This window comes from Macaca fascicularis, chromosome 7 (genome assembly GCF_037993035.2).
Source record: "Macaca fascicularis isolate 582-1 chromosome 7, T2T-MFA8v1.1".
Classification (NCBI taxonomy): Eukaryota; Metazoa; Chordata; class Mammalia; order Primates; family Cercopithecidae; genus Macaca; species Macaca fascicularis.
The window spans coordinates 3,809,857-3,828,119 of record NC_088381.1 but is presented as its reverse complement, the minus strand read 5'-3'; the positions used below and the strand labels follow the sequence as shown (position 1 = coordinate 3,828,119).

General features: G+C 41.4%; 1 protein-coding gene and 3 non-coding genes across 7 annotated transcripts in view; all 4 read left to right on the top strand.

Annotated features, from left to right (window-relative positions):
- The window catches only part of LOC135964404 (uncharacterized), a 229,367-nt gene that overhangs the window by 71,233 nt on the left and 139,871 nt on the right, over nt 1-18,263 (top strand). For all 4 annotated transcript variants that reach the window (XM_065547237.2, XM_073995314.1, XM_073995313.1 and 1 more), the window contains 7 exons: nt 1,509-1,552; nt 13,568-14,227; nt 14,407-14,504; nt 15,153-15,339; nt 15,637-15,769; nt 15,974-16,131; nt 17,129-17,253. In XM_065547237.2, the coding sequence (XP_065403309.1) occupies nt 1,509-1,552; nt 13,568-13,692 (169 nt within the window). In that variant the 3' untranslated portion in view covers nt 13,693-14,227; nt 14,407-14,504; nt 15,153-15,339; ... (1 more) ...; nt 15,974-16,131; nt 17,129-17,253. The remainder of the gene's footprint in view (nt 1-1,508; nt 1,553-13,567; nt 14,228-14,406; nt 14,505-15,152; nt 15,340-15,636; nt 15,770-15,973; nt 16,132-17,128; nt 17,254-18,263) is intronic.
- On the top strand, nt 1,191-1,272 carry LOC123574821 (small nucleolar RNA SNORD115). The gene has a single exon (XR_006700004.1). It is a non-coding gene; the product is annotated as a small nucleolar RNA SNORD115 (small nucleolar RNA).
- LOC123574890 (small nucleolar RNA SNORD115) lies at nt 13,232-13,312 on the top strand. Its single transcript, XR_006700073.2, has one exon. It is a non-coding gene; the product is annotated as a small nucleolar RNA SNORD115 (small nucleolar RNA).
- LOC123574892 (small nucleolar RNA SNORD115) lies at nt 15,310-15,389 on the top strand. Its single transcript, XR_006700074.1, has one exon. It is a non-coding gene; the product is annotated as a small nucleolar RNA SNORD115 (small nucleolar RNA).

The following is an 18,263-nucleotide window of genomic DNA, read 5'->3' as shown; positions in this document are numbered from 1 at the left end:
AGGGAACATTTCTCCAGTAGCATTGCTTCCCTGAGGATCTGACCCTAGGAGCACGCATTTCCTGAAGCTCTGCAGGGTGATGGTGGTCCAGGCAGGAAAGGGTTCCTTCAGCCCAACATAGAGCCGCTCCCAGCTGAAATTCTGTGGGCTGGTCAGGCCTTGAGGACTGCCCAGGCACATCATGCGGGACACAGAAGCTCTGGGGCTCCCTGGGGGTCACACTAGAGTTCTCCCTCCCGGAAGAGTGGTTGGTGATTGGGCCCACACAGTCAGGCAGTGGAGATTCAAGGAGTGCACCCCACCCATGGCCCTGAATGGGACCGACCCTGTTGAGTAATCGCCATCTTAGTGGCACCTCCTTGAGCCTGTTGGTGGGGGTGCTATTTTAGTGAGGTTGAGTCAAAGCTGAGCTCTCCTGGTGCCTGGCGGTGCTGCAGGCCGGCCCTTCTTTGGGCCATGGGGGCAACTCGTGTCCCACTGGGGTCATCCTTTCCTTTAGGTCCAGGGGTGGGAAGGGTGGCCTCATGTGGTGGGAAGGCCGGCTGTTCAGGGACCTGTCCTGGAAATTTGCCACACAGGCTGCTTCTGAGTCATGGGGTCACCTCCAGGGTGGTGGGGTCTTGAGCCCAAGAAAAGGAGAGGACATCATGTGATTCCTGATTGGCCAAGACTCCTTGGTTGGCCAGGAGCAGGTTGGTTGCCCTGGCCTATGCCCCATGGTCCTGGTGTGGCCCTGGGGTTGTTCTGGGGAGCCAGCCCGGGCAGTGGAGGTGCTCTCAGGGCCTGCAGTAGGGTGCAGCCCAGACATCTTGCCCCAGCACAGTGACCCACTTGCTCTGTCTTTCTAGGGTTTGGTGGTCGGGAGGGCCAATGGTGCTCTGTGTCCATGTTGGGTCGGTGTTCTGCATGAATCCCCATCACATGGGTATCCCCTACCCACCCTCTCTGCACTGATATGTGAGGCCCTGGTTAGACACATGTCCTCCTCCTGTCCCTCCAGATGGTGAGCCTGGAGGAAGGCTTGTGTTGAGTCCCCACAGGCCCCAGGCCAGTGTGTGTCAACCTGGTGCTCATCCCCTGGTGTGCTGAAACTCGGACCGTCCCTGGCACCCTGGTCTCCTGCACTGAGCTGTGGTGAGCACATCCAGATTCTGCTGGAGGCATGCTTGGTGTGGGGGTTGCCCTTGGTTGGGTCAATGATGAGAACCTTATATTGTCCTGAAGAGAGGTGATGACTTAAAAATCATGCTCAATAGGATTACGCTGAGGCCCAGCCTAGGTGAGAATCTTGGAAGAGGACGCTGGGATTCCTGGAATGACTGCTGTAGTTTGGGCTGGAGACCTGCAGGCCCTGAAGGCCATCAGGAAGGTCCAACCCTGTCTCTGCGCTCCTCTGTGAGGCAGCCTAGGCTCCCTGAGGGGGCTTGGTGTGGGGGCTCCTCTTCCTCAGGGGTGGGGCTGGTTGGTGGCTCCTTCCTGAGCTCCCATTTTCCCCTTGTGTCTTTCAGTGAGCTCCTCCACCCAGCGGGCCCCTTGGCATTGACTGGCATAGGTGAGTGGATCCTGCTGGTGTCATGGGTCATGAGCCAGGCCATGTGGGGTCACCAAGGGTCAGCCTTTGGGATAAGAGGGTTTCCTCAGGGAACCAACCTGAATTCCCATCAGAGAGGGAACTGGACCCAAGGAGGATACCTTCCCTGAACTCTATAGGAGGGATGGCGGTCCAGGCAGGAAAGTGTTCCTTCAGCCCCACCCATGACAGCACTCGGTTGAGACTCAGTGCTCAAGTCAGGCCTGAAGAGAGTTAGAGGGGAGCTGTTTGTCCCTGGAGTGTGGTGCATGAATCTGCCCTTGGGGTTGGGTCATGGAGATTCAAGGATGGCGCCTCACCCATGGCCCTAATTGGAATCATCCCTGTTGAGAAATGGGCCTTTCCAATGGGCCTCCTAGAGCCTAGTAGGGGGTGGTGATTTTCTCCCTGGGGTTGAGTCATGGATGGGAACCCACCATAGAAAGCATGTGGCTCTGGAGGCCCCCAGGCTTTGATTTCTAGTGCCTGCTTGGAGTGGGCACCAGGGCCAGTGCCCCCCATGCCCAGGGGCAGGCTCTGCGACTGCCAGGTCTGCACTGGCTCCTGGCATCTGGACCAGCCTCCTTGGTTGACCATGAGCTGCTTGGTTGCCCTGGCCCATGCCCCGTGGTCCTGGTGAGGCCCTGGGGTTTTTTGGGAGAGCTGGCCCAGGCAGTGGAGGTGCTCTTGGGGCCTGCAGTAGGGTGCAGCCCAGGCATCTTGCCTAATCCCAGTGACCCGCTTGCCCTGTCTTTCCAGGGTTTTGTGGCAGGGAGGGCAAAGGGTGCCCTGCATCTGTGATGGGTCAGTGTTCCACATGGATCCTATTACGTGGGTCCATGGAGGATGAGCATGTGTGAGCCGGCACCCCCTTCCCACTTCTTCTCATGGAGCTGTGAGGTCCTGTTTGGACAGCTGTCCTCCTCCTGTCCCACAAGAGAGTGAGCCCGGCTGGTCCCGGGACAGTGTCTGTCAGCCAGGTGCGCAGCCTTTGGTGTGCTAGAACTTGGGCTTTTCTTGGCAGCCTAGTGTCCTGCATTGAGCTGAGGTGGGCTTGTCCAGGTCCCGCTGGTTACCTGCACGGCAACAGGAGTGCCCTTAGTTGGGTCGATGATGAGAACCTTATTTTGTCTTGAGGAGAGGTTATGTGATGGGTGTTGTGGCAGCTCTTTGTATTTCATTTTCTTCAGCGCTTTTTGTGTGTTCTCTTTGTGTATTCTTTTCCCTTTGTGTGTTTTACTTTCACAAAGGCAGCAGCAAATGTTTTATGGGTGGTGGTATTTTTCATTTTTATTTACTTCCTAATTTGATAGTGTTTTAGTTGGAATAGATAGTCTCATTGTAGTTTTTCAGAAAGATGCTTTTTTTCTGTACATTATATGATTGCGTATAATTTATCCAGTTGTTGGTTTTTTTTTAAAAGAAACTGGGGACTACAGTCGAATGCACTGCCCATATCCTACTTTATTGAAAAAGATTGTATGGAAATCCAAAGATGAGAAAGTAGTCAAGCACAGCAGAGGACATTTATTTTGATATAGCCACAGAAATTCATCGATATGGCTTTATCATATTGATGGTTTTTCAAAGAAATATGAAATCTTTTGATAATGGATTGTCTCATTTGTGTTTCTCCTTATATCATGTTTTGCCATCAATACAAATTGCAATGCTTAGACATTTAAAGAACACCTTCTGAAGTGGAAGATCTAGCTAAAGAATTAGATTGGTATTGGCTGAAATGTTGCAGTAATCACATGATAGGCTTAATACGACATGAGTTACATACTGAGTGCTCTAAGGTAGAAAATAGGTAACAAGGAATAACAGGTAAGTAATGTAAGTCAGGAGAAGCAAACTCTAGGATAGAATCATTAGAAAAGGCGTGATGTCAACAGCAGTCTGTAGAATTTACAGCATATAGAATTTACAGTAAGTGCCTTTTTTTGTGCTCATCAGTGCTCTGCTTGTGTTGTAGGAGAAGTTAGTTCCCTTGAAGAAATGTAAATACAAATTTCCAAATTGCAATGCAGAGGGAAAAAAGAATGAGAAAGTAAAGAATATCCAAGAACTCTGGAAGCATTTCAAAAAGTGTAAAGATGCATAGTAAGAACGTCAGAAGAATAAGGAGATAAAGGGAAAGAAATATTTGACACAACAATGACTTGAGCATTTTCTAAAATTAATAATGGACAGAAACCCACATATTCAGGAAGCTCAGAGAACATTACGCAGAATAAAAATATTTTACAAATCGACACCTTTGCATTTCATATTTAAAGTCCAGAAAATCATAGACCAAGGGAAAATTTTGATAGGAGCAATAGGAAGAAAACCATCTTACCTATGGAGCAGCAAGAATAAAAATTGCTTTGAAATTATCTTCAGAATCCATGAAAGCAAGATGTGAGTCAGGGTGAAATACTTAATGTTAAAAGTAAAAAAACAAAAAAATCTACCAACTTTGAATTTTCTGTTCATCAAAATTATTCTTCAAAAGTGAAGCAGAAATACTTTCTGAGACCAACAAAAATTGAGAGAACTTCTTGCCACTACACCAACCTTTTAATAAACATACAAAGAAATTCTTCAGAAAGGATAAAAATGACATAGGTCAGAAAATCTAATTTACATAAAGAAATGAAAAGCATTGGAGAAGAAATATATGAAGGAAAAATTAAATATATATATTTTTTGATTCATAATTGATCTTTCAACAATTTGTTGAAAATAATAACAGGATTATATTTGGTGATTATAGGTTATAGATAAGTGAAATGAATGACAGCAATCTTATAAGTCATCCAGTTCCAAGATGGCTGAATAGGAACAGCTCCAGTCTACAGCTCCCAGCGTGAGTGACACAGAAGATGGGTGATTTCTCCATTTCCAACTGAGGTACCAGGTTCATCTCACTAGGGTTTGTTGGACAGTGGGTGCAGCCCACAGCATGTGAGCTGAAGCAGGACAGGGCATCGCCTCACCTGGGAAGCACAAGAGGTTGGGGAATTCCCTTTCCTAGCCAAAGGAAGCCGTGACAGATGGTACCTGGAAAATCGGGACACTCCCACCCTAATACTGTGCTTTTCCAATGGTCTTAGCAGACGGCACACCAGGAGATTATATCCCACACCTGGCTCGGAGGGTCCCATGCCCACAAAGCCTCACTCACTGCTAGCACAGCAGTCTGAGATCGAACTGCAAGGTGGCAGTGAGGCTGGAGGAGTCGCGTCCGACATTGCTGAGGCTTGAGTAGGTAAACAAAGCGGCTGGGAAGCTTGAACTGAGTGGAGCCCACCATAGCTCAAGGAGGCCTGCCTGCCTCTGTAGACTCCACTTCTGTGGGCAGGGCATAGCTGAACAAAAGGCAGCAGAAACTTCTGCAGACTTAAATGTCCCTGTCTGACAGATTTGAAGAGAGTAGTGGTTCTCCCAGCACGGAGTTTGAGATCTGAGAATGGACAGACTGCCTCCTCAAGTGGGTCCCTGACCTCCGAGTAGCCTAACTGGGAGACACCTCTCAGTAGGGGCCGACTGACACCTCATATAGCCAGGTGCCCCTCTGAGATGAAGCGTCTAGAAGAAGGATCAGTCAGCAACATTTTCCGTTCTGCAATATTTACTGTTCTGCAGCCTCCAATGGTGATACCCAGGCAAACAGGGTCTGGCGTGGACCTCCAGCAAACTCCAACAGACCTGCAACTGAGGGCCCTGACTGTTAGAAGGAAAAATAACAAACAGAAAGGACATCCATACCAAAACCCCATCTGTACATCACCATCATCAAACACCAAAGGTAGATAAAAACACAAAGATGGGGAGAAACCAGAGCAGAAAGTCTGAAAATTCTAAAAATCAGAGTGCCTCTTCTCCTCCAAAGGAATGCAGCTCCTCACCAGCAGTGGAACAAAGCTGGATGGAGAATGACATTGACGAGTTGACAGAAATAGGCTTCAGATGATCAGTAATAACAAACTTCTCTGAGCTAAAGGAGGATGTTCAAGCCCATCACAAAGAAGCTAAAAACCTTGAAAAAAGATCAGACGAATGGCTAACTAGAATAAACAGCATAGAGAAGACCTTAAATGACCTGATGGAGCTGAAAACCATGGCATGAGAACTACGTGACAAATGCACAAGCTTCAGTAGCCGATTCAGTCAAGGGGAAGAAAGGGTATCAGTGATTGAAGATGAAGTGAATGAAATGAAGGGAGAAGAGAAGTTTAGAGAAAAAAGAGTAAAAAGAAATGAACAAAACCTCCAAGAAATATGGGACTTTGTGAAAAGACCAAATCTACGTCTGATTTGTATACCAGAAAGTGATGGGGAGAACAGAACCAAGTTGGAAAACACTCTGCAGGATATTATCCAGGAGAACTCCCCCAACCTAGCAAGGCAGACCAACATTCAAATTCAGGAAATACAGAGAATGCCACAAAGATACTCCTGAAGAAGAGCAACTCCAAGACACATAATTCTCAGATTCACCAAAGTTGAAATGAAGGAAAAAATGTTAAGGGCAGCCAGAGAGAAAGGTTGGGTTACCCACAAATGGAAGTCCATCAGACTAACAGCGGATCTCTCGGCAGAAACTCTCCAAGCCAGAAGAGAGTGGGGGCCAATATTCAACATTCTTAAAGAAAAGAATTTTCAACCCAGAATTTCATATCCAGCCAAACTAAGTTTCATAAGTGAAGGAGAAATAAAATCCTTTACAGACAAGCAAATGCTGAGAAATTTTGTCACCACCAGGCCTGCCTTACAAGAGCTCCTGAAGGAAGTACTAAACATGGAAAGGAACAACTGGTACCAGTCACTGCAAAAACATGCCAAATTGTAAAGACCATTGATGGTAGAGAGAAACTACATCAACTAACGAGAAAAATAACCAGCTAACATCATAATGACAGGATCAGATTCACACATAGCAATATTAACCTTAAATGTAAATGGGCTAAATGCTCCAATTGAAAGACACAGACTGGCAAATCGGATGAAGAGTCAAGACCTATCAGTGTGCTGTATTCAGGAGACCCATCTCACGTGCAGAGACACACATAGGCTCAAAATAAAAGGATGGAGGAAGATCTACCAAACAAACAGAAAACAACAACAACAAAAAAGCAGGGGTTGCAATCCTAGTCTCTGATAAAAGCAGACTTTAAACCAACAAAGATCAAAAGAAACAAAGAAGGCTATTACATAATGCTAAAAGTGATCAATTCAACAGGAAGAGCTAACTATCCTAAATATATATGCACCCAATACAGTAGCACCCAGATTCATAAAGCAAGTCCTTAGAGACCTACAAAGAGACTTAGACTCCCACACAATAATAATGGGAGACTTTAACACCCCATTAGACAGATCAATGAGACAGAAAGTTAACAAGGATATCCAGGAATTGAACTCAGCTCTGCACCAAGCAGACCTAATAGACATCTACAGAACTCTCCACCCCAAATCAACAGAATATACATTCTTCTCAGCACCACATCACACTTATTACAAAATTGACCACATGGTTGGAAGTAAAGCACTCCTCAGCAAATGTAAAAGAACAGAAATTATAACAAACTGTCTCTCAGACCACAGTGCAATCAAATTAGTACCCAGCATTAAGAAACTGACTCAGGCTGAGCATGGTGGCTCACATCTGTAATCCCAGCACTTTGGGAGGCCAAGGTGGGTGGATCACGAGGTCAGGAGATCGAGATCATCCTGGCTAACACAACGAAACCCTGTCTCTACTAAAAATACAAAAAAATTAGCCAGGCGTGGTGGCAGATGCCTATAGTCCCAGATACTCAGGAGGTTGAGGCAGGAGAATGGAGGCGGAGCTTACAGTGAGCCAAGATGGTGCCACTGCACTCCAGCCTGGGCAACAGAGCGAGACTCCATCTCAAAAAAAAAAAAAAAAAAGGGAAAGAAAGAAATTCACTCAAAACCGCTCAACTACATGGAAACTGAACAACCTGCTCCTGAGTGACTACTAGGTACATAATGAAATGAAGGCAGAAATAAAGATGCTCTTTGAAACCAATGAGAACAAAGACACAACATACCAGAATCTCTGGGACACATTTAAAGCACTAAATGCCCACAAGAGAAATCAGGAAAGACCTAAAATTGATACCCTAACATCACAATTAAAAGAACTAGAGAAGCAAGAGCAAACACATTCAAAAGCTAGCAGAAGGCAAGAAATAACTAAGATCAGAGCAGAACTGAAGGAGATAGAGACAAAAAAGCCTTCAAAAAATCAATGAATCCAGGAGCTGTTTTTTTGAAAAGATCAACAAAATTGATAGACTGCTAGCAAGACTAATAAAGAAGAAAATAGAGAAGAATCAAATAGACACAATAAAAAATGATAAAGGGGATATCACCGCCAATCCCGCAGAAATACAAACTACCATCAGAGAATACTATAAACACCTCTATGCAAATACACTAGAAAATCTAGAAGAAATGGATAAATTCCTGGACTCATACACCCTCCCAAGGCTAAACCAGGAAGAAGTTGAATCCCTGAATAGACCAATAACAGGCTCTGAAATTGAGGCAATAATTAATAGCCTACCAAGCAAAAAAAGTCCAGGACTGGACAGATTCACAGTCGAATTCTACCAGAGGTACAAAGAGGAGCTGGTACCATTCCTTCTGAAACTATTCAAATCAATAGAAAAAGAGGGAATCTTCCCTAACTCATTTTATGAGGCCAGCATCATCCTGATACCAAAGCCTGGCGGAGACACAACAAAAAGAATTTTAGACCAATATTCCTGGTGAACATCGATGCAAAAATCCTCAATAAAATACTGGCAAACTGAATCCAGCAGCGCATCAAACAGCTTATCCACCACAAGCAAGTTGGCTTCATCCCTGGGATGCAAGGCTGGTTCAACATACACAAATCAATAAATGTAATCCATCATATAAACAGAACCAAAGACAGAAACCACATGATTATCTCAATAGATGTAGAAAAGGCCTTCGATAAAATTCAACAGCACTTCATGCTAAAAACTCTCAATAAACTAGGTATTGAAGGGACGTATCTCAAAATAATAAGACCTATTTATGACAAACCCACAGCCAATATCATACTGAATGGGCAAAAACTGGAAGCATTCCCTTTGAAAACTGGCTCAAGACAGGGATGCCCTCTCTCACCACTCCTATTCAACATAGTGTTGGAAGTTCTGGCCTGGGCAATCAGGCAAGAGAAAGAAATAAAGGGTATTCAATTAGGAAAAGAGGAAGTCAAATTGTCCCTGTTTGCAGATGACATGATTGTATATTTAGAAAACCCCATCGTCTCAGCCCAAAATCTCCTTAAGCTGATAAGCAACTTCAGCAAAGTCTCAGGATACAAAATCAATGTGCAAAAATCACAAGCATTCCTATACACCAATAACAGACAAACAGAGAGCCAAATCATGAGTAAACTCCCATTCACAGTTGCTTCAAAGAGAATAAAATACCTAGGAATTCAACTTACAAGGGATGCGAAGGACCTCTTCAAGGAGAACTACAAACCACTGCTCAGCGAAATAAAAGAGGACACAAACAAATGGAAGAACATTCCATGCTCATGGATAGGAAGAATCAATATTGTGAAAATGGCCATACTGCCCAAGGTAATTTATAGATTCAATGCCATCTCCATCAAGCTACCAATGACTTTCTTCACAGAATGGGAAAAACTACTTTAAAGTTCATATGGAACCAAAAAAGAGCCCACATTGCCAAGACAATCCTAAGCAAAAAGAACAAAGCGGGAGGCATCATGCTGCCATACTTCAAACTATACTACAAGGCTACAGTAACCAAAACAGCATGGTACTGGTACCAAAACAGAGATATAGACCAATGGAACAGAACAGAGCCCTCAGAAGTAATACCACACATCTAAAATCATCTGATCTTTGGCAAACCTGACAAAAACAAGGAATGGGGAAAGGATTCCCTATTTAATAAATGGTGCTGGGAAAACTGGCTAGCCATATATAGAAAGCTGAAACTGGATCCCTTCCTTACACCTTAGACAAAAATTAATTCAAGATGGAGTAAAGACTTAAATGTTAGACCTAAAACCATAAAAACCCTGGAAGAAAACCTAGGCAATACCATTCAGGACATAGGCATGGGCAAGGACTTTATGACTAAAACACCAAAAGCAATGGCACCAAAAGCGAAAATAGACAGATAGGATCTAATTAAACTAAAGAACTTCTGCACAGCAAAAGAAACTACCATCAGAATGAACAGGCAACCTACAGAATGGGAGAAAAGTTTTACAATCTACCCATCTGACAAAGGGCTAATATCCAGAATCTACAAATAATTTAAACAAATTTACAAGAAAAAAATCAAACAATACCATCAAAAAGTGGGCAAAGGATATGAACAGACATTTCTCAAAGGAAGATATTTATGCAGCCAACAGACACATGAAAAAAATGCTCATCATCACTGGCCATCAGAGAAATGCAAATCAAAACCACAATGAGGTACCATCTCACACCAGTTAGAATGGCAATCATTAAAAAGTCAGGAAACAACAGGTGCTGGAGAGGATGTGGAGAAATAGGAACACTTTTACACTGTTGATGGGATTGTAGATTAGTTCAACCATTGTGGAAGACAGTATGGCGATTCCTCAAGGATCTAGAACTAGAAATACCATTTGACCTAGCCATCCCATTACTGGGTATATACCCAAAGGATTATAAATCATGCTGCTATAAAGACACATGCACACGTATGTTTATTGCGGCACTATTCACAATAGCAAAGACTTGGAACCAACTCACATGTCCATCAGTGATAGACTGGATTAAGAAAATGTGGCACATATACACCATGGAATACTATGCAGCCATAAAAAAGGATGAGTTCATGTCCTTTGTAGGGACATGGATGAAGCTAGAAACCATCATTCTGAGCAAACTGTCACAAGGACAGAAAACCAAACACTGCATGTTCTCACTCATAGGTGGGAATTGAACAATGAGAACACTTGGACACAGGAAGGGGAACATCACACACCAGGGCCTGTTGTAGGGTAGTGGAAGTGGGGAAGGATAGCATTATGAGATACACCTAATGTAAATGACGAGTTAATGGGTGCAGCACACCAACAGGGCTCATGTATACATATGCAACAAACCTGCACATTGTGCACATGTACCCTAGAACTTAAAGTATTTAAAATATATAAATATATAAATAAATATATATATAAAATAAATAATATAAAATAAATAAATAAATATATATATATTTATATAAATCATGAGGGGAAGAAAACACTCTTAATTGGACTAACCCATGAAGTAGGATAGTATAATTTGAAAAAGGACTTGGATTAGTTGTAAATGTATAGTGTAATATCCAGCACAGCCACTAAAAATGATTTTGAAAAAAGCAGTATAATCAATATACTAATAGAAGAAAAAGCAGAATCAGGACAGATGTGGTGACTCATGTCTGTAATCCCAGCACTTTGGGAGACTGAGGCATGAGGATCACTTGAGCCTCGGAGTTCAAGTCCAGCCTGGCAACAAAATAAGAGCCCATCTCTACCAAAAAAAAGGAAAAAAAAAAGAAAAAAAAAGAAAAGCACAATCCTTTTTTTTTTTTCCTGAGATGTTGTTTCAGTCTTGTTGCCCAGGCTGGAGTGCAATGGCACAATTTCAGCTCACCACAACCTCCACCTCCTGGGCTCAAGCGATTCTCCTGCCTCAGCCTCCTGAATAGCTGGGATTATAGGCATGTGCCACCACGCCCGGCTAATTTTTTGTATGGAAAAGCAGAATCTTATACAATGCTCAATTAAAACCAGGGAGAGGAGAAGAAGAGTGGAAGACCAAAAAAGTAACAAATTGCAAGGTTGATAAATAGAAAACAATAACAAATACTGAATATGTTAATCTAAGTATATCAATAATCACTTTAAACAGCACTTAAAAGACAGAGATTGTCAGTGGATTAAAAACAAGACCCAACTATATGTTGTCTGTGAGAAATGCATTTTAAATAGCTGGGCATGGTGGTGTGCACCTGTGGTCCTTAGGAGGCTGAGGCGGAGTGTCACCTGAGCCCAGGATTTTGGGACTGCAGTGAGCTATGATCACACCACTGCACTCTAGCCTGGTTGACAGAATGAGACCTCATCTCTACAGAAAAAGTAAGGAAATCCACTTTATAAAGGCACAAATATATTCATAGTAAAGGAATGGAGAAAGATATCCCATGCTAACATTAATCAAAATAAAGTGAAATAGCCATATTAATTTCAGACACAACCGACTTTAGAACAAGGAATATTATCAGAGATCAAAAGGGGCATTCCTTAATGACAAAGGGATCAGTTTTCTAAGAAGACATAACAATCCTTAGTGTGTACACACTGAACAACAGAGCATCACAGTACATGAAGCTAAATCTGATGGAACTGCAAAGAGAAATAGATAAATTCACTCTTAGAGTTGGAGGCATTGACATCCCTCTCTCAGAAATGGACAGGTCCAGCAAGCAGAAAATCAGTACGGGCATAACATGATCAACCATGATCAAAAACTCAATTCAATCAACAATATGTAACTGACATCTATGGACCACTTTACCCAGTAACAGCAGATGACACATTTTCTCACACACACACAACATTCAGCAGAATAGACCACATTCTGGGCTAGAAAATGCACCTCAGCAAATTTAAAAGATTAGAAATCATACGAAGTGTGTTCTCAGACTACCAGGAAATGAAAGTTAAAAAAAAAATCACTAAAAAAAAGATAGCTGAAAAACATGAAAATACTTGGAGGTTAAACAACAGACTCCAAAATAACTGAAGGTCACAGAAATCTCAAGATAAATTTTTAAAATATTTCAAACTAAATGGAATTGAAAGCACAACTTATCAAAAATTTAGGAATGCAACAAAGGCAATGCCTACTGGGAAATTTATACCACTGAATGTATATTAAAAAGAACAAAGATCTAAATAAATAATCTTTCCCATTGGGAAGCTAGGGGGAAAATTAAAATTAAATTCAAAGTAAGCAAGTAAAAGCAATGATAAATAATGAATACAATTCTGAGCAGCGTGATATCTGATTTCTGGAGGCTGAGTTTTATGTGGCTTTAGAAGTTTCATGTTATGAGTGTGAATTGGCAAGTGACCATGGCAATTGTTTCTGATATGGCCATCTCAATTACGTAGCGAAGGGATCAGCAGTGGCATCATCCCAGCTCTGCATGGCACCACACCAGTGATTCTCCAAAGTCAAGAAACCTGTATATGTTGTCCTTCTTGTGTTTGGTGAATCTGTGGTCTATAGACTACATAATGGGCTATTTCTGGGGTACTGACTATTTTGCTCCACTAAGGAAAACCGTGCGTGAGCCATGTAACTATGTGAAACAGTGTTTTCCTTTTTGACACCTGGCCTACTCCTTTCAGATGAGAGCAAAGGAAGAGCACCACTTGGCCTGCTGCACCCAGGGCAATTTATACCATCCAGGTATCCAGCACTGAATATGTAGCAACTCCAATCCACTGCAGAACATTAATCTATCTATGATAAACATGCTAATATCTACGATTCTGCCTTTGTGGGGAGATGACTCCATAGATTAACCCCCTGGCTTGGGTCAATATTGAGATGTTATATTGTCTTCAACAGGGAAGATGACATAAAAATTATGTTCAATAGGATTATGTGGAGACTTAACATAAGCGAAAAACCTGAGACAAGAAGTTAGAAATCCTTGTTTCTTTTAGGTGAATAATTTTGGAGCTTGAGAAAACGACACCATTGTGGCAAACTTGCTTTGCCAAACCCTGTGTATGCATTTCTGGGTAAACAACACATTTTCGTCCTTTAAGCATTGTTTCCATTATTTATAATTCCTAATAGTATGAGACATTTGGAACTCATTCCTTGGTTCTTCTTCTCTCATTATATCTTTCATTGTATCTTTCAGTGTTACGAGAGATGCATCATCCCATTAATGAAAGCAGAGTGACTGCCTTCATCACACATACATTCAAGATAGACCGCTGGGCCAGTGATGATTCACTCTTAAGGCTATTATGTTTACTCATTTAAAAAATCTGAATCTCAGTATGGATTTTATTCTCAGAGAGTGACTGACCTATCTGATATGATGCTATGACAGAATCTTTACTTTTTACCTGAATTTGATGGGATTGAAAGTTGAGAACATTTTATTTTCTGTTTCACTTGATTAATAATGCCCAATCTAACATGTAATGTTCACTTGGGTACATACATACAACTACACCAATTTTTTTCTTATTTTACCTTAAAAATTTTAAGATATTATAATGGTATGGCCAGTTTACTCACTGGTAAACTTTTCGTAACAGAAGGATCATGCCAGTGGATACAAATATGTAACATCAGTAATTTGCTTTGCCTGTGAAACAGAGAACTGAATAAATTGATGGGCAAACTAGTATCTGAATATAAACCCCAAATATCATGTGACTTCATCATTTTCAGTATAATGAAAATACAGGCTGTGAATGCTTCCAGTTGGTCCTGAAAGGGCTTTTGAGATGAGTAGGTTCACCAAAGCGGCAACATGTGTCCCAGTTCCCAGTGTACATTCTACTCCTCAGTAAGTGACTTGACATTCTTTATGGCTTCCTTGTGATTAAAACATGTCTTTTTATTGAAATTTTACTGAGATAATGATGAGACAATGTAATATTCTTTTCCTCTACATGTAAGAGTAGACATAGATCCACCTCTACCTATTATTATGTTTTTGAGATGGAGTCTCATTCTGTTGCCCAGGCTGGAGTGCAGTGGCATGATCTCGGCTCATTGCAACCTCTGCCTCATGGGTTCAAGCAATTCTCCTGCCTCAGCCTCCTGAGTAGCTAGGATTACAGGCAAGTGCTACCATTCCTGGCTAATTTTTTGGTATTTTTAGTAGAGATGGGGTTTTGACATGTTGGTCAGGCTGTTTTTGAACTCCTGACCTCGTGATCTGCCCACCTCGGCCTCCCAAAGTGCTGGGATTACAGGCTTGAGCCCCTGTGCCTGGTCTTCACCTCTACCTATTATAATATTTATGTTATTTCATTTTGTGATGTTTGTGGAACATTTGATGAGGGTTCACAATATGAAAACTGGGCATTTTGGCCAAGATGCATGTAAATGCGTACAACTCCATGTGCCCTGATAACTGATTTCTAGATCCTGAGATTCATGTGGCTTCCCGAGTGTCTGTATTTTATGAAAGTTCATATACAATAAACCATGCCAATTGTTACTGATACAGCTTCCTTGAATATATAAAGCGATTATCAATGGGTTGTTCTTGTTTCTGCATAAAACCACTGAATTGCTTCTCCAAAGCCAAGAGACCTGTATGATTTGTCCGTATTATATTTTGTGAACCAGTGGACTAAAACCTTTATAATGGGTCTTTTTTTAGTATTGTCAATATTGCTCAATTAACAGAAACCATGCATGACTCATATACACAGGTGAGATGTAGTTCTCCCTTTGACATTTGCTCTACATCTGCCCCTTAGTTGATGATATGGAAGAAGAGCACTCTTTGGCCTGTTGCGACTGGGACAGTTGACAGCATCCAGGTGTCCTGTAATGAAAATGCTCTTGACACCAATGCATCCTAGCATCAGAGCTTCGGGAAGCCTTCTCAAGTGTGCATGGGGAGTACCATGTCTTTCATCAATAATGAAACCTTCTAATGTCTTGGTGAGAAATAATGACTTAAAATTACACTCAATAGGATTATGCTGAGGTTCAGCCTGCCTAGATGACAGTGCTGGAACAGATAATAGTGACGGCTTATTTTCCTTCAAGGGGAATTTTCTTTTGAACTTGAACTAACAAAATCTTTATGGGTAACTTGTTTGCCCAACTGTGTCAGTATACCTATAAATGAACAAAAAATTCTCAGCCTGTAAGCTTTGTTTCAGTGATCTGTAATTTCTAATACTATGGTATATTCAGGTCTCCTTCTTTGGCTTTTTCTCTTATTGTGTGTTTCAGTAAGACATGCTGCCAAGAGATGTGCCATTCTATTATAAAAGATCAGTAGCTTCCTTTACTGACAGGTATATTCTACATAGAACATTGAGCTACAGAAGACTCCCACCTGAGGGAATTAGTTTTACACTTTCAGGTAATCTGAATTTCAATACGAGTTTTCCTTTATGATATAATCCTCATGACAAAATCTTTACTTTTTATTTGAACTTCATACAATTCAATATTGAAGATTTTTTTAAATTCACTGTTACCTACTCCAGTATTTAATATATCTTTGGCTGTAGATACATGACTAAACAAAATGTTTTTCTATATTATTCTTGTGGGGCTCTAACAGTGTTTCACTGTTTTGAGTTACTGATGAACTTGCTGTAACTGTGAGACCATGGTAATGGAGGAGACCACGGTAATGGAGGAGACCACGGTAATGGAGGAGACCACGGTAATGGAGGAGATCATGGTAATGGAGGAGACCACGGTAATGGAGAGGAGAATGTGAGAATCAGTATGCACTTTGCCTATGAAACTTAAAAATTTAGTAATTTGATCACCAAATTCATACCCAAATTTCAGTTCCTATCATGTGTAAACCAAAACGTATCTGAGATTTAGAAGGTTATTTAGAAGTTATTTTGACAAGGTTAAGGACACGCTCAGAAGAAATAAACCCCAAATCACAGAAACCGTCTGGGGTCTATGTCTTTCTCCAGAGGTGATTTTGAGGGCTTCAGTGTTTAAAGGGGAAAGTGGGCTGGAGGGGAAAAAGGGAGGATATGATAATCCATATGTTCCAAGACAAAAGGAGCAGGTAGCGGAATAGTCAATAATGTATTCATCTCACACTCAGTAAATCATCACTGTACATAAGATAAGGTGAACATAGAGTAGCTACCTATGGAGATCTTCAACCTTTAATCTGTAGCTATCTGCTTGAGAACAAAAGGAAATTCTTGCATGACTCAGCTTTCAGCTTAATTTTTTTTTCTTTTGGCGTAGTAAATTGGGGTCCCAAGTTTTTATTTTCCTTTCACACATGTGACCCCACTATTTTCAGAATAATGAAAACACATGTTAGAAATGGTGACACTTATTCCTAATATGGACTTTGAAATGACTGGGTTCACAAATTCAGAGTCATGGGTCTCACTGTGGGTTTTTATTTTCAATGAGTGACTGGCCTACTTGATGGAATTCTTTCAAAAAATGCTCACTTTTTACTGATATTGTATTAAAATACTGTTGGAATATGTTCGGTCCTGTTTGCCATCTTTGTAGTATGATATATGATAATATTGCAGATTATTCAGTGTCAAAAACCTGGCATGCCTTGTCCTTATGATGTTGATAAGTCAATCGTCTAGAGCCTCAGTAATATGTCTTTTTATGGTAGTTTGGACCGTATCTCTCCACTAAGAAATAGCCTGTGTAAGCCATACACACAGGAACAATTTATGTCTGATTTTGAAGTATGGTCCCATTCCTATGCCTGTAGATAAAGACTGCTCAGAAGAGCATCCTCTGGTGTTGCCACAGAGGCAAGTGCTACCACACAGGCATGCTGCAGTGAATTTAACTCATCCTGTGTCCCTGCAACCGTTGTTTAAGGATGCTATTCTGGTAAGTGTTTACAAGACAACGTAAATATATGAATAAAGAGTATCTTCAGGAGACATAATAATGCAAAAATCATGCTCAATAGGATTAAGCTGAGGCTCAAAAGTAGTGCCAATCCTTGCCAGAAGGTGTGAGAAGTCATTAGATTTGGGAGGTATGGGGTATTCCATTTTGAGCTTGGTAGGAAGAAACCCTTTGGGGAATCTTGCATCATTTGCCTCTATCTATTTCTAAAGGAACTTTTAAAATTCTTTTATCTTGTCTTTATTCTTAATACTCATACATTATTAGAGATAATATCTTGATTGATTTTTTCCTCATGGTGTGCTTCAGAATGTTCATCCAGCAAGAGGTGTGTCATTACATGGATTATATATATATGAATTTTGTATTTCATAATTTAAAAATTCCAAGTGGACCATTTGAATATTGAACATTGGCCTTCAGAATGATTACATTTACCTGTTCATACAAAATTAGTGAGCAGTGATCTATTCTTTCCAACGAGCGACTGATCGAATGGGGTCCTCATTAAAACTCCTTTTTTTTATTGGCCTGAACGTACTTTGATTTAAAAATGAGACATTTAGTAATTCATTGCAATCAACTCTAGTGATTGCACAAATAGACAATCCATTTCTATTATTTTATTTTTTGGGTTGCTGTGTATGGTGTTATAATGTTTGTGGATCATTGAGGCACTACTCACAACTGAAAGACTTTTGACAATTTTAGGGAATGGCTTGATATTCAGCTGTAGGTTACCCTTGATTGAAATTGAATACAATACGGGTAGTCTGAAATCTCGTTTCCTTATCCTGAGTCTCACTCAGGTGTCATTAGATTCAGTATTAAGAAAGGCATACACTATGCGTGACGCCAATTGTTACTGATATGAAGAGGATAAGAAGTTTTTATTTCTGCAGGGAAATCATCCCTTACCAGGTTGTCAAAAGACATGACACCTATGTGCTTGGCCCTTGCTGTACCCAGGGAATCAGTGGCCTACCACA